General features: G+C 38.2%; 4 protein-coding genes across 8 annotated transcripts; all 4 read right to left on the minus strand.

Annotated features, from left to right (window-relative positions):
* Positions 1-1,490: 1,490 nt before the first annotated feature.
* Positions 1,491-3,684, minus strand: LOC17886212 (putative L-type lectin-domain containing receptor kinase V.6). 2 transcript variants are annotated; one of them, XM_023783299.1, is made up of 2 exons: positions 3,245-3,684; positions 1,491-3,148 (listed from the first exon to the last, which is right to left on the minus strand). In XM_023783299.1, exons 1-2 carry the CDS (start codon positions 3,682-3,684, stop codon positions 1,708-1,710), a joined length of 1,881 nt encoding a protein of 626 aa, XP_023639067.1. In that variant the 3' UTR covers positions 1,491-1,707. The 2 variants fall into 2 exon arrangements, with proteins under 2 accessions (XP_023639067.1, XP_006292274.1); XM_006292212.2 differs by having other exon boundaries at positions 1,491-3,684.
* Positions 3,685-5,171: 1,487 nt separating this feature from the next.
* On the minus strand, positions 5,172-7,154 carry LOC17885504 (putative L-type lectin-domain containing receptor kinase V.6). Of its 2 annotated transcripts, XM_023783407.1 has the most exons (2): positions 6,715-7,154; positions 5,172-6,618 (listed from the first exon to the last, which is right to left on the minus strand). In XM_023783407.1, the coding sequence occupies exons 1-2, from the start codon at positions 7,152-7,154 to the stop codon at positions 5,172-5,174; spliced, it is 1,887 nt and encodes a 628-aa protein (XP_023639175.1). The 2 variants fall into 2 exon arrangements, with proteins under 2 accessions (XP_023639175.1, XP_006292821.1); XM_006292759.1 differs by having other exon boundaries at positions 5,172-7,154.
* A 991-nt stretch (positions 7,155-8,145) lies between these two features.
* LOC17886097 (putative L-type lectin-domain containing receptor kinase V.6) lies at positions 8,146-10,318 on the minus strand. 3 transcript variants are annotated; one of them, XM_023783065.1, is made up of 2 exons: positions 9,879-10,318; positions 8,146-9,782 (listed from the first exon to the last, which is right to left on the minus strand). In XM_023783065.1, the coding sequence occupies exons 1-2, from the start codon at positions 10,316-10,318 to the stop codon at positions 8,333-8,335; spliced, it is 1,890 nt and encodes a 629-aa protein (XP_023638833.1). In that variant the 3' UTR covers positions 8,146-8,332. The 3 variants fall into 3 exon arrangements, with proteins under 3 accessions (XP_023638833.1, XP_006293210.1, XP_023638834.1); XM_023783066.1 differs by having other exon boundaries at positions 8,923-9,044; positions 9,121-10,318; XM_006293148.2 differs by having other exon boundaries at positions 8,146-10,318.
* Positions 10,319-11,041: 723 nt separating this feature from the next.
* LOC17886985 (cysteine synthase, mitochondrial) lies at positions 11,042-14,203 on the minus strand. The gene is made up of 10 exons (XM_006290289.2): positions 13,760-14,203; positions 13,495-13,604; positions 13,348-13,405; positions 12,919-13,182; positions 12,463-12,600; positions 12,301-12,352; positions 12,121-12,200; positions 11,908-11,967; positions 11,721-11,801; positions 11,042-11,443 (listed from the first exon to the last, which is right to left on the minus strand). The coding sequence occupies exons 1-10, from the start codon at positions 14,120-14,122 to the stop codon at positions 11,351-11,353; spliced, it is 1,299 nt and encodes a 432-aa protein (XP_006290351.1). The 5' UTR covers positions 14,123-14,203; the 3' UTR covers positions 11,042-11,350.
* Positions 14,204-14,515: the final 312 nt, after the last annotated feature.

Below are 14,515 nucleotides of genomic sequence, written 5' to 3' on the forward strand. Positions count from 1 at the left end.
AAATATGTATATACGCACGTACCCCATAATTTGGCTATATTAATAGGTAGCAGTTCATTTTCATTGTGTATTGTACTATCGTATCCTAATAATGTCAGCAAGCAATCCTGAAATAAATTGTGTACCCGTTTTATATGATAAAACTATATTCACCCTCTTAAGAATATATCAATTACGTATTATTCATTTTTTTGCATTGAATGAAAATTAATTACCACCTATCTAAAACCTTTCTTTTGTGTGTATATATATATATATATGACTATATACGGTAGGTTTTATTAAATGTGGATCAGATCCGATCAGAATACCGAATCGATTACTCTTAGGGTAGTTGAGTTGATATGGCCGGGTGTATTTAATTGTAGTCGTCGTCTAGAAGGAGAAAAAAAAAGAGAGAGTAGAAGAATATTGACTAAGAGCTAGTCGATCCTTTTGATTTTATATTGTTTGCAACTGCATGCTTCAATTAAGAAAACCATACTTATATAGGACTAGGTTTGTCGTATAAGCAATTTACTTGGGTTTAAAAGGTTAAAGTTCTTTATTGTTGAACTAAGACTGAGGGGTCGTTAGTGGAATTTAGGCATGTGGTTGCTTCATCATTGGGACGTTCTTTATCTATTCATAAAGTTTCATTTATAGGAGCATTGTTGTACGTGATATAAGTGCATGTTGGAAAATGGTTTTTCTGGGTCTTTTATCGATGTACACTGCGAGCGCTAGGGTGAATGAAAATTACTCTACTTTTTGGACGACCAGTATGCGTTTTTCACGCTCTAAACCTTAAAAAAAAAAAAGGCTAGACATTGTCGGAAAAGTTTCCGTTTACCTCTAAAATCACGTAAACACCACATTCATTGGGATTCTGATCACTTATTGATCATGCCTATCACTAAACTATTTCTCTCTTCTCATCATGATCATTATGACCATATATCTTTATTGTCAAAAGAATGTCTCTATGTATTCATGAGCAAACAAGAAGAACTGAATCTCTCAATATGCATGGAATCTTACAAAACAATCGCAAGTTTTGAATCTAGAAACCAATTATTGGAGACTAAAAATAAAAAGTAATATTCATGATTTGCACATTGTATATTATATTATATGTTTAGTTTAGGTATAAACACCTTATTAATTGGTTCACACCCTTTGGTCATAAAGGTTTGGTGAGAAGGATACGAATATTTTTTGTTTTGTTTTAGAAGGTACGAAATATTATTATAAACAGGAAAGGGAATATTTTCTTGTTTAAATTAAACACAAACTTATATATATCCCAAGAAAAAGAAAAAAACCTAAAGAGTTAAGTGACTCTGATAAGTGAAATCAATGATTTTAGTCTTTGATTCGGTTTTGTCTCAAGAGGAGACAAGTGAAATGTATTTGTCTAGCTAGGGTTATCTAGTGTCGATTCTGCTCTCGTGGGATAAAAGTATGTGATTTGATCGATTCCAAGATCACAGTTTTTGTTATTGCCAACCTTCAACGCAATAGACGCTATTTCACTAGCTTTCTTATTATACAATACAAACCAGATCAATAAAACTTCTAAAGCAACAAAGAAAAAGCATGATTTATGATCGAGCGGTTGAAGAGGAACAAGATTTCTTGATTTATCATAACTCTGTTCTGTGTGTGTAAGATTCTTTCTTTTCCACAAACTCTGTTTTTGTGTGTGTAGGATTCGCCGATCAGGCTTCATCTTCCATGAGAGACGAAAGAATTTGTAAACGTCAATGTAGCAAATGAATTCACATCAAGTAGTACTTGGACTGATGTCTCAAGCCGTTTTCTCTCTTCCATTATCATCTCAAGAAGATCTTCCGGGAGCTGCAAGACGCCATTCAAGATCCTCATAACCACACTCATATCCGGTCTAATCGATTCCGCTTGATGAGAACACAACACGCCCAGCATCAAAACGAGCTCAACTTCCCTCCTGTTCTGTTCTTGGCGGATACTTTCATCGCCCGCATCGAAAAGTTTCCCATTTTCCCAAGTCTCTAAAATCCAATCCACAAGAACTTCCTCATTTTCAGCTGCACGTCGCTCAATCAGCCTTCTGCCACAAACGACTTCAAGCATAACCAACCCAAAGGCGTAAACATCTGTGCTTGTAGTTGCTTTTCCTGTTCTTACAAACTCTGGTGCTATATACCCGAATGTTCCCGCTACTCTAGATGTCTGAGGATCCAATCCCGGATCATGAAGCTTCGCCAGTCCGAAATCCCCGAGCCTTGCATTCATATCCTGGTCGATTAAAACATTAGCCGGTTTGATATCTCGATGAATGATGACTTGTACCCATTCTTGATGCAGGTGTAGTAAAGCAGTTCCAACATCTTTGATGATCTTGAAACGTTGTTCCCAAGTAAGCCGTTCTTGATTTTCATTCGGGTTCATACGTTTTAGATACTTGTCAAGGCTTCCGTTAGGCATAAAGTCATAAACTAAGTATAGATTCTCTTTATGCTTACAGTACCCCAAAAGCCTGACTAGATTTGGATGTCTAAGCCGACCAATGGTCGAAATCTCGGCTAGAAACTCGCTCATCCCTTGTCTTGAATCATGAGAAGTTCGTTTCACAGCAATCTCTGCATCGGATCCCGGAAGCGTTCCTTTATAGACTTGACCAAATCCTCCCTTCCCAAGAAGTTGTTTCTCGCTGAAACCCTTTGTGGCATTGTAAAGCTCCTTATAACCAAACCTATGAGGTCCACATTGAATCTCCCATTCCTCAAGAACCTCTTTAACCTTCCTATGTCTCAGATAGAAGACAGAACCAATCCCCGAGGCGACAAATGCAGCAAGCACAGCCAACGTTAAGAATACCGCTAAAATTGTCCTCGTTCTATCAGACACTTCCTTTGGATATGGAGGAATGACGGGGACTCGGCCAAACTCAAACGGTGGAAGTTGTGCTCCGTCATCAGAGTGCAGCAGCAACATATAATGGAGGGCTCTCATGGATCCCGTGGATGCCGTGAAGCCAGTATACGTACCCTCCAAAAGATATTGCGAGAGATCTCTGTTTAAAGACAACAGTGGTTTCTTGGGAGGAAGAATGAAATCAGCAGGACATAAAGTAACATTGAGCTGTTTATCAGGTTGACTATAAGCGATTGAAAGCCTCATTACCTTTCCGCTGATCAAAGAAAGTTTGTTAAAGTTTCCATCTTTATCATCATAGTAACCAGCAGAAGCAGAGACAACAGATCTCAAACCATTAATGTTAATCCCAACATGATTATCATCAATATCTCCAAACTCCTCGTCTTTATGTATATCTAACTCGATAGCTATCACGTTATTCGAACTTTTACCGTTGTTTGCCTCGTTGAATAATCCGAGGTACTGATCGGAAGAAGCTCCGGGAAGGCCTCTTGTAGGAGATAAAACGAAAGCCATACCGTGTGAGGCTCGCTGCTTATGCTCGGAAACGATTGCGAAGAAGAAGTTGACGTTGAAAGACTTGTTCTTGAAGGGAAAGGTTTCATTACTGATAGCTTGACCGTAGGAATGCTTCGTGGTGTTCGTTAAAATTACATAACTGTTTGAGTTGAAAACCGCAGATCCTTCCAAGATATATTTGCCATGGGAGTTGTGAGTACATGAAAACAGAGTAAGCAACAGAACAAGAACTTGTATTTGCAAGATTTTGAGTTCAGGAGACATGTGTTTTTGTTTGTTTGGCATATGGGAAGTTTATGATCTTACTGTGATATTTCCAATAGGAGTTTAAGAAAGAAGTAAAAAGAGTGAAGCTGTCAAGGTCTGGTCACAAAATAATGTGAACGAACGTTCTCGTGATGTTCCTCGTTATCCATAAACAAACATTATGTGTTTAAAGTATTTTACGCACATGGCACAGATCAAATAGTCAATACAATTATACAATAATCCTTTTATAATCCTTATTAGATTAATACTAGCAATTATAGTGGGATTGGTAGCTGACAAGGGACGGACGCATGTTCCAAGCCATATGATAAATTGTTTATCTTTCTTAAATCTCTTCTAGTCTTCTTCTTGCGTCGTCCATTAATGTGATGTGGCTTAGTATTCTTTAACTTTACTACTGTTACATTCATTAGTTATTGTTGATGTCTAACTATTGTTGTTATGTTATCTAATGAAAATTTATGTTTACATGGCCAAAAACTGTCTTAGGTAGAAGATTCAGTAAAAAGAATCCATTAGCAAAGTTTAGGGATCTTAAGTTCTATGTCACAAAAAGCATAAAACAGAGCAATTAACAAAACTAACGAACGTCCTTTCAATATCTCATCCCTTACCACATCAAGAAGGTTTTTTGGAAGCTGCAAAACTCCACTCAAGATCCGCATAACCGCACTCATATCTGGTCTAATTGATTCAGATTGATGCGAACACAACACGCCCAGCTTCAGAACAAGCTCTATATCTCCCCTGTTTTGATCTTGACGGATGCTTTCCTCAGCTGCATCGAAGATTCTCCCATGTTCCCAAAGCTCTAATATCCAATCCTCAAGTATACTTCTTCATTTTCTGTATAAACACCTTATTGGTTCACACTCTTTGGTCAGAGAAATTTGGTGAGGAAGGTGCAAATGTTTTGTTTTGTTTTAGAAAAGGGAATATTTCCTTGTTTAAATACAAACTTATTATCCACGCGCGCGCACACACACACACACACACAAAAAAAAGAAAAAAAAAAGAGAAGAACAAGAAAAAAAGCTAACGAGCTAGTTAAGTGACTTTTGATAAATGACATCAATGATCCTTAGTCTCTGATTCTGTTTCATCTCAAGAGGAGACAAGGTGAAATGTAATTGTGTAGGGTTATCTAGTGTCAATTCTGATCTTGTGGGATAAACTCAAAAGTATGTGATTTGATCGAGTCCAAGATCACAATTTGATTTTGTTATTACCAACCTTCATAGCCATAGACGCTATTTCATTAGATGTCTTATTATACAAACTAGATAACCAAAACTTCTAAAGCAACAAAGAAAAAGCATGATTTATATTTCGAGCGGTTGAAGAGGAACAAGATTTCTTGATTTATCAAAACTCTGTTTTCTTTTTTGGTTTTCATTAGTCATAACTCTGTTTTGTGTATGTCAGATTCTTTCTTTTGCACAAACTCTGTTTTTTCGTGTGTAGGATTCTCCGTTCAGGTTTCATCTTCCATGAGAGACAAAAGAATTTGTAAACGTCAATGTAGCAAATGAATTCACATCAAGTAGTACTTGGACTGATGTCTCAGGCCGTTTTTTCAATCTCTCTTCCATTATCACATCAAGAAGATCTTCCGGAAGCTGCAAGACGCCATTCAAGATCCGCATAACCACACTCATATCCGGTCTAATCGATTCCGCTTGATGAGAACACAACACGCCCAGCTTCAAAACAAGCTCAATTTCCATCATGTTCTGTTCTTGGCGGATACTTTCATCGGCCGCGTCAAAAAGTTTTCCATTCTCCCAAATCTCTAAAATCCAATCCACCAGAACTTCTTCATTTTCGGCTGCACGTCGCTCAATCAGCCTTCTACCACAAACTACTTCAAGCATAACCAACCCAAAGGCGTAAACATCTGTGCTTGTAGTTGCTTTTCCTGTTCTTATAAACTCTGGTGCTATATACCCAAATGTTCCCGCTATTTTAGATGTCTGAGGATCAAATCCAGGATCATACAGCCTCGCCAGTCCAAAGTCCCCAAGCCGCGCATTCATTTCATGGTCGATTAGAACATTAGCGGGTTTAATATCTCGATGAATGATGACTTGTACCCATTCTTGATGCAAGTGGAGTAGGGCACATGCAACGTCTTTGATGATCTTGAGACGTTGTTCCCAAGTAAGCCGTTCTTGACTCTCATTCGTGTTCATACGGTTTATATACTTGTTAAGGCTTCCGTTAGGCATAAAGTCATAACATAAGTAGAGGTTATCTTTATGCTTACAGTACCCCAAAAGCCTGACTAGATTTGGATGTCTAAGCCGACCAATGGTCGAAATCTCGGCTAGAAACTCGCTCATCCCTTGTCTTGAATCATGAGAAGTTCGTTTCACAGCAATATCTGCATCGGATCCCGGAAGCGTTCCTTTATAGACTTGACCAAATCCTCCCTTCCCGAGAAGTTGTTTCTCACTGAAACCCTTTGTGGCATTGTATAGCTCCTTATAAGAAAACCTATGAGGTCCACATTGAATCTCCCATTCCTCAAGAACCTCTTTAACCTTCTTATGTCTCAGATAGAAGACAGAACCAATCCCCGAGGCGAAAAATGCAGCAAGCACAGCCAATGTTAAGAAGACCGCTAAAATCGTCCTCGTTCTATGAGACGCTTCCTTCGGATATGGAGGAATGATGGGGACTCGGCCAAACTCAAACGGTGGAAGTTGTGCTCCGTCGTCAGTGTGCAAAATCAACATATAATGGAGGGCTCTCATGGACCCCGTGGATGCCGTGAAGCCAGTATACGCATCCTCCAAAAGATATTGCGACAAATCTCGGTTTAAAGACATAAGTGGCTTCTTGGGAGGAAGAATGAAATCAGCAGGGCATAAAGTAACATTGAGCTGTTTATCAGGTTGACTATAAGCGATTGAAAGCCTCATTACCTTTCCGCTGATCAAAGAAAGTTTGTTAAAGTTTCCATCTTTGTCATCATAGTAACCAGCAGAGGCAGAGACAACAGATGTCAAACCATTAATGTTAATCCCAACATGATTATCATCGATATCTCCAAACTCGTCGTCTTTATGTATATCTAACTCGATAGCTATCACGTGATTTGATGTGTTACCGTTGTTTGTTTTGTTGAATAATCCGAGATACTGATCGGAAGAAGCTCCGGGAAGGCCACTTGTAGGAGATAAAACGAAAGCCATACCGTGTGAGGCTAGCTGCTTATGCTCGGTAATGATTGCAAAGAAGAAGTTGACGTTGAAAGACCTGTTCTTGAAGGGAAGGGGTACGTTGTTGAAAACTTGACCGTAGGAATGCTTCGTGGTGTTCGTTAAAATTATGTAACTTTTTGAGTTGTAAACCGCAGATCCTTCCAGGATATATTTGCCATGGGAGTTGTACGCACATGAAAACAGAGTAAGCAACAGAACAAGAACTTGTATTTGCAAGATTTTGAGTTCAGGAGACATGTTTTGTTTGTTTGCTTGTTTGGAATATGGGAAGACATGTTTTGTTCGTTAAATTTAAGAGTTTAAGAAAGAAGTAAAAGATAGTCAAGCTGTCAAGATAATGTGAACGAACGTTCTCGTGATGTTCCTCGTTATTCATAAACAAAACATATGTATTTAGTATTTTACCCACATGGCCTAGATCAAATTGTCAATGCAATTATATAATCCTTATTATAATAATTAATCCTTATTAGATTAATAGCAATTATAGTGGGATTGGTAGCTGACAAGGGACGGACGCATGTTCCATATGATACATTGTTTATCTTCTTAAATTAATTACGTCGCCTTTAATGTGTTGTGGCTTAGTTACTTGACTATTGTTATTCTTTAGTTATTGTTGACGTCTAACTATTGCTGTTATTATTAGGGATAACAATATCATACATTGGAAGTTGAGTAAGATCTTAAGTGGTATATATAAGATATGGGCCTCTACACTCATTGCCAATTGGTTTTATGTTGGAAGCCCACAATCTAATATGGTATCAGAGCCCGGTCCGCACAAACTCAACCCAATCCACAATCGGTCTGGTCCAATAGTTGGTCCACCGATTCATGCCCGAGCATACCGAGATTTATGGCAAAAAAAAGCCATCATCTCGAGGGGGCGTATTAGGGATAACAATATCAAACATTGAAAGTTGAGTAGGATCTTAAGTGGTATATATAAGATATGGGCCTCTGCACTCATTGCCAATTGGTTTTAGGTTGGAAGCACACAATCTAATAGTTATTATCTAATGAAAATTCATGTTACATACTTAACATTGACAAAAAAATCTGTCTTAGATAGAAGATGCAATTGAAAGATTTAGAAGCAAAGTTGAGGGAATCTTATAAGTTGAATGTCACAAACAGCATAAAAACAGAGCAATTAACAAAACTAATAATCTAATATATATACATATTATCTTTATTAACCATGGAGTTTTGAGCTGAAGTCCGTAATTTATTGGTGCCGCAGAGCAGTATAAGCTCAAACCCATGCCTTCCGAAGCTATCTTGGAATCCAGTAGACCTTGCCACTACGGCACCAGTAGACCAAGAGTTTCATGGTAAAAATAACATACATTATTAAGCTATGTGTTTAAATATACAATTCAAGAACATATTTTGTATGATGTCTTAAGGTTTCATCTCCCATGGGAAATGAAAGAACTTGTAAACGCCAATGTAGCAAATGATGAATTCACATCAAACAGTAGTTCCAGTGATTTCTCAGAGCGCCCTTTCAATATCTCATCCCTTACCACATCAAGAAGATTTTCTGGAAGCTGCACAACTCCATTCAAGATACGCATAACCGCACTCATATCTGGTCTGATTGATTCAGATTGATGCGAACACAACACTCCCAGCCTCAAAACAAGCTCAATATCTCCTCTGTTTTGATCTTGACGGATACTTTCCTCAGCTGCATCGAAAATTCTCCCCTTTTCCCAAAGCTCTAAGATCCAATCCACAAGAACTTCTTCATTTTCCGCTGCACGTCGCTCAATCAACCTTCTACCACAAACTACTTCAAGCATCACCATCCCGAAAGCGTAAACATCGGTGCTTGTGGTTGCTCTCCCTGTTCTTAAAAATTCTGGGGCGATATAACCGAATGTTCCCGCTACTCTTGATGTCTGAGGATCAAATCCCTGATCATGAAGCTTCGCCAGTCCGAAATCCCCGAGCCTCGCATTCATGTCCTGGTCGATTAGAACATTAGCCGGTTTGATATCTCGATGAATGATGACTTGTACCCATTCTTGATGCAGGTGTAGTAAAGCAGTTGCAACATCTTTGATGATCTTGAAACGTTGCTCCCAAGTCAGCCGTTCTTGATTCTCATTCGTGTTGCTACGGTTTAGATACTTTTCAAGGCTTCCATTGGGCATAAAGTCGTAAACCAAGTAGAGATTGTCCTTATGCCTACAATATCCCAAAAGCTTGACTAGATTTTTATGTCTGAGACGACCAATGGTCGTAATCTCGGCTAGAAATTCACTCATCCCTTGTCTTGAATCATGAGAAGTTCTTTTTACAGCAATCTCTGCATTGGAACCCGGAAGGGTTCCTTTATAGACTTGACCAAAACCTCCTCTTCCAAGTAGTTGTTTCTCCTTAAAACCCTTTGTGGCATTGTAAAGCTCTTTATAAGCAAACCTATGAGGTCCATATTGAATCTCCCATTCTTCAAGAACCTCTTTAACCTTTTGGTGCCTCAGATAGAAGGCAGAACCAATCCCGGAGGTTATAAACGCAGCGAACACGGCCAATGTTAAGCAGACCGCTAAAATCGTCCTTGTTCTGTCAGAGGCTTTTCTCGGATATGGAGGAAGGGTGGGGACAACGCCAAACTCCATCGGTGGATATGTTAGTCCATTAAAGGGCTGCATAATCAACATATAATGGAGTGCTCTAATGGATCCCGTCGATGCCGTGAAGCCAAGATAGGTCTCCTTCGAAAAGTAGTGGGAGAGATCTCGGTTTAAAGACAAGAGTGGCTTGTTCGGAGGAACAATGAATTCAGCAGGGCACAAAGAAACATTGAGCTGTTTATCGATGTGACTATAAACGATGGAAAGTCTCATTACCTTTCCGCTGATCAGAGAAAGGTTTCTAAAGTTTCCATCTTTATCATCATAGTAACCAGCAGGAGCAGAGAGAACAGATGTCAAACCATTAATGTCAATCCCAACATGATTATCATCGATATCTCCAAACTCCTCGTCTTTATGTATATCTAACTCGATAGCTATTACGTTATTTGATGCGTTGCCGTTGTTTCTTTCGTTAAAGATTCCAAGGTATTGATCGGAGGAAGCTCCGGGAAGGCTTCTTGTATGAGAGAAAACGAAAGCCATACCGTGCGAGGCCTGCTGCTTATGCTCAGAGACGATCCCGAACAAGAAGTTGATGCTGAAAGACTGGTTCTTGTAGGAAGTGGATACGTTGTTGAAAGCTTGACCGTAGGAATGCTTCGTGGTGTTCGTTAAAATCATGTAATTGTTTGGGTCGTAAACTGCAGATCCTTCCAGGATATATTTGCCATGGGAGTTGTAAGTACATGAAAACAGAGTAAGCAACAGAACAAGAATATGCATTTGCAAGATTTTGAGTTCAGGAGACATGTTTCGTTTGTTTGGCATATGGGAAGTTTATGATCTTACTGTGATACTTCCAATAAGAGTTTTAAGAAAGAAGTAAAAAAGAGTCAAGCTGTCAAGGCATGGTCACACAGTAATGTGAACGAACGTTCACGTGATATTCCTCGTTGTTCATAAAATAAAACAAAACATAATATGTATTTAATATTATATACGCACATGGCCTAGATCAAATCGAAAATGCAAATTATTCATTTCTAAATCCTAATTAGATCAAATAGCAATTATAGTGGGATTAGTTGAGTGTGTTCTAAAGGCTTTTACAACCAAAGTCGTCGAACTGTGACGCTGCAAGTTTAACAACCAACGTGTTGACCATAAATAAATAAATGTAATTAAAAAATAAGTTTTTTTTGTGTTGACACGTTTGTTTGCAGAGTTTTTTAAATTGATTTTTGAGATTTTATATTTGGACTAATTTATATCTATATATTCTGTACTCCGATTTCAGCGTCCAATGGAATTTGTTGACGACTTAAACGTCGCCAGTTGTACCAAATGAGTTCAGATAAAAAAAGACCACTAAGTAAGAAAAAAATATGGATCAAATTTTCAAACAAAAGGCGGAATTTTCTGTCATCTTAAAATCATAAAAACTGTGTGAAAACTGAAAGTACTTCAAAAGCAATTAGACGTCACTAATTTTTCATGGTTCGATCATAGTTAAAGTTTATATATATAATCCTATATAGTGTAACAATATATTTTTAATCGTTCTGTAGAACGTAACACAACAAAGTCTGACATTTTTTTTTCGGTTAATACGACAAACAAATAGGGATTGATTTGTCTAGTCCAATTGCATCTCTAATCGATCGTTGGGGATTTCCGACTGAAATGTTGAGTTAATACATAGACTAATCTTTCTTGGATGTTCAAAATAGAACTCAAACCCACCACTTTCAGTTATAGGGATGCCCTCTTATTGATAAAATAAATTTGCTTAGCCCTCAGTTGTTGATACTTCAAGAACTAACTTGACCAAGTTGCTTTTGTTCATACCTCAGGCTGCATTTTCTCTACCTCTTCTCGAATCGACTGGAACAGAGGGGTAGATAGATACCGCTCTCCGAAGCTCGGGAAAACAACCTGAAACAAAAAATAAAAAACGGATTAAGTAGATTCTATCTTAGATGATCGTTTTATAAAGCCGATTGAAAAAGCTAACTAGCTAAGTGACTTTTAAGTGTTGGTTCTTTGGGGTTTAGTATTTGGATCACTGACTAAAGACACTTTTTCAATCCTAAAATCTCTCGAGATGTTTTCCCTAAATCAATCCAGAGATTTTGATGCACAAAGACACTCCTGTATCATCTTTTTCGTTTTCAGAACATAACTCATATGTGAAACAGAATAAGATATTTACAGCTATGAGTTTTCCAGCATTCTCAGGTCTCTTCGCGACCCTGATTGCAGCAGCAGCAGCAGCTCCAGATGATATACCAACCTGACAAAATTATTACCTTCACGTATAAATCTTATGTTGATTCCACCTTTCACATGCAACATCACGACATCTGAGTGGAAAATCAGAAATAATACAAATAACTAACCATCAACCCTTCCTTAAGAGCTAGTTGCTTTGCGGTTTCTATAGCTTCCTCGCTTGAAATCTGGTAGAAAGCAAAAAGAAGATAGTAATTAGCATCACAATACGAGTAGCTTTAAGTCTCAGGAGTTGGAACATTCAAGCAATAAATTGTGGATATCTTGTGGAAACCAGATAAATTGTATAACCATACTGAATCCAACAAGATAAATCATACCGCTATGACTTCATCCATAATTTTCTGATCCAAATTCTTAGGTATAAATCCAGCTCCAATTCCTTGAATCTTGTGAGGTCCTGTATTCAAATACAAGAAAAAAACATATGTGAATATTAAATCATAGTTTGAAAACACAGAAACAAAATTACTGATTGTATAACTATCAGTAAGGCTGACCCGGTTTGCCACCAGAAAGTATATCGCTTTCGGTAGGTTCCACACCAATAACCTGGAACATTTAAACATCAGATAAATTAAGTACGAATTCTACTGCTTCAATGAGCATACCCTCCTGTCTAATAACTCCAGCAGATGGAACCTTTTTATTTTAGTTTTTACCTGAGACTTGGGGTTTTTCTCTTTAATGAATCGACCAACACCAGTGATAGTTCCACCAGTTCCAATTCCTGCAACAAATATGTCCACTTTTCCCTTTGTATCTTCCCATATCTCAGGACCAGTTGTCTCGTAATGAATCTGCATATATTATAAATATGACATAAAATAGTAGTTTACAAAAATGACAAGAGAATTTCACAGAAGACCCAATTTAACTTTTATGCAACTAGGATTACCCCTCTGATACAGGAGATTCACTCGCCTCATTTCTTATACAATTTAAGTGAAAACCCACTTCAGTTACACACACTTGTGGGTATTCTTAGAGAAGTAAATGCAGGTGGGTTTCCGGTTATCTCGAACAGTAACCTTTCAGTTATCCTCTTATGGTAAATGACTAGAGCTAAAACCAATTCATGACACAAATTGTAATACGAAAAAATAGACATCACAAACCTTTGGGTTCGCAGGGTTGTCAAACTGCTGGAGCATGTAGGCATCTGGAGTGGTTTTCAAGACTTCTTCAGCCTTCTGAACCGCTCCAGTCATACCTTTGGCAGGGTCTGTTAAAACAAGCTCAGCTCCAAATGCCTTTAAAAGAACCCTTCTTTCCATACTCATGGATGCCGGCATTGTCAAGATAAGTCTATAGCCTCTTGAAGCTGCGATGAATGCTAGGCCAATACCCGTGTTTCCACTAGTAGGTTCCACAAGAACACTCTAGATAAATGCAGTAAGGATATGAAGTCAGAGAGCTGACACAGCTGGGCAGGATTAGTGTATAACCACCACGAATAACGGATTAGACTGGACGATTTATATGTCTGTAAAATTTGGTCGCATCCATAAATCTTTACAAAAGAAAGATCAATCTATAATGGATACCTTTCCAGGTGATATAAGACCTTTTTGCTCAGCATCAGTAACCATACTGTACCCAATCCTGAAATTCATTAAACATAAAGGTTTAAACTTGAAGGGAATCGACTAAGAACATATAAACAAGTCCTAAAAGACTCAGGCTACACAAACCTATCCTTGACACTGCAACATGGCTCCATGATCTCGAGTTTGGCAGCAATATTCGCTACACAACCCTTTGCTATACTATTCAAGTACACCATAGGAGTTTTCCCAATGAGCTGAATCATGTCAATAACAGATGCGTGAAAAATTCCAATCAATTTTCAAAATTTAGTGGATAATAACACTTTTGCGACATTCCCACTTGAAAAGATATTTTTTTTTTCTCTCTACCATTCCATCGAAATAAGTCTAGGAAGAAAACCCATCTGACCTGAGACACATTGTCGGCAATGTTGAGTCCATCAGCTCCAGAATCGCGCTTAACAGCCTCACACACAATCGACGGATCTCGTTCCGAGCCATCTGCAAAACTCCGACTCTGCCTCTTCATAGCTACAGAGAAATCGGGAGCAGCAACACGAGCGGAGGAGAAGGAGAGAGAAGAGGTTCCCGGCGAGCATCTGAAACAACGGAGAGTAGACGAAGAAGTCAACGGATTATTAAGGAGTAACGCAGAGGAAGATGCGGCGGCCATGGATGTGTTGCAGCTTCGCTTTCCCAAAAGTGTAGACAGGAGGAGCTGAGATGTGAGCTTAGCTTCGCGGTTACACCTTGAAGCCATGATCATCGCCATGAACGATCCTACTTCTTTTTTTTTTTTGTTATTTCTGGGAAAACGACGTCGATTGAATTTTCAGATACGGTCCATTTTTAGACCAATCTTTGCTTTATCATTTTGATCACGATACCTTTTATGTTCTTTATTATATATCGACCTTAATTACATCATTAGATGAATTAAAAATATTCAAATTTATAGTTTATTTTTTAATATACACATTTATGAAAGAAAAGAAAAAACGTTTTTTTTTTCACCAAGCAAGTGGGAGAATGTGATCTTATTTTTTGTCCCTTCCTACCTCCCAAGTGTCGCAATAATCTTTTTCTCGTCGTCAAATTATCTTGTTTTTGTTAATTTATCATTTTGTGAGAAACGAGTGGGTTCATAGCTGTTTCTTCTGCTCAC

Source organism: Capsella rubella, unplaced genomic scaffold (assembly GCF_000375325.1).
Source record: "Capsella rubella cultivar Monte Gargano unplaced genomic scaffold, Caprub1_0 scaffold_5, whole genome shotgun sequence".
NCBI classification, from domain to species: Eukaryota; Viridiplantae; Streptophyta; class Magnoliopsida; order Brassicales; family Brassicaceae; genus Capsella; species Capsella rubella.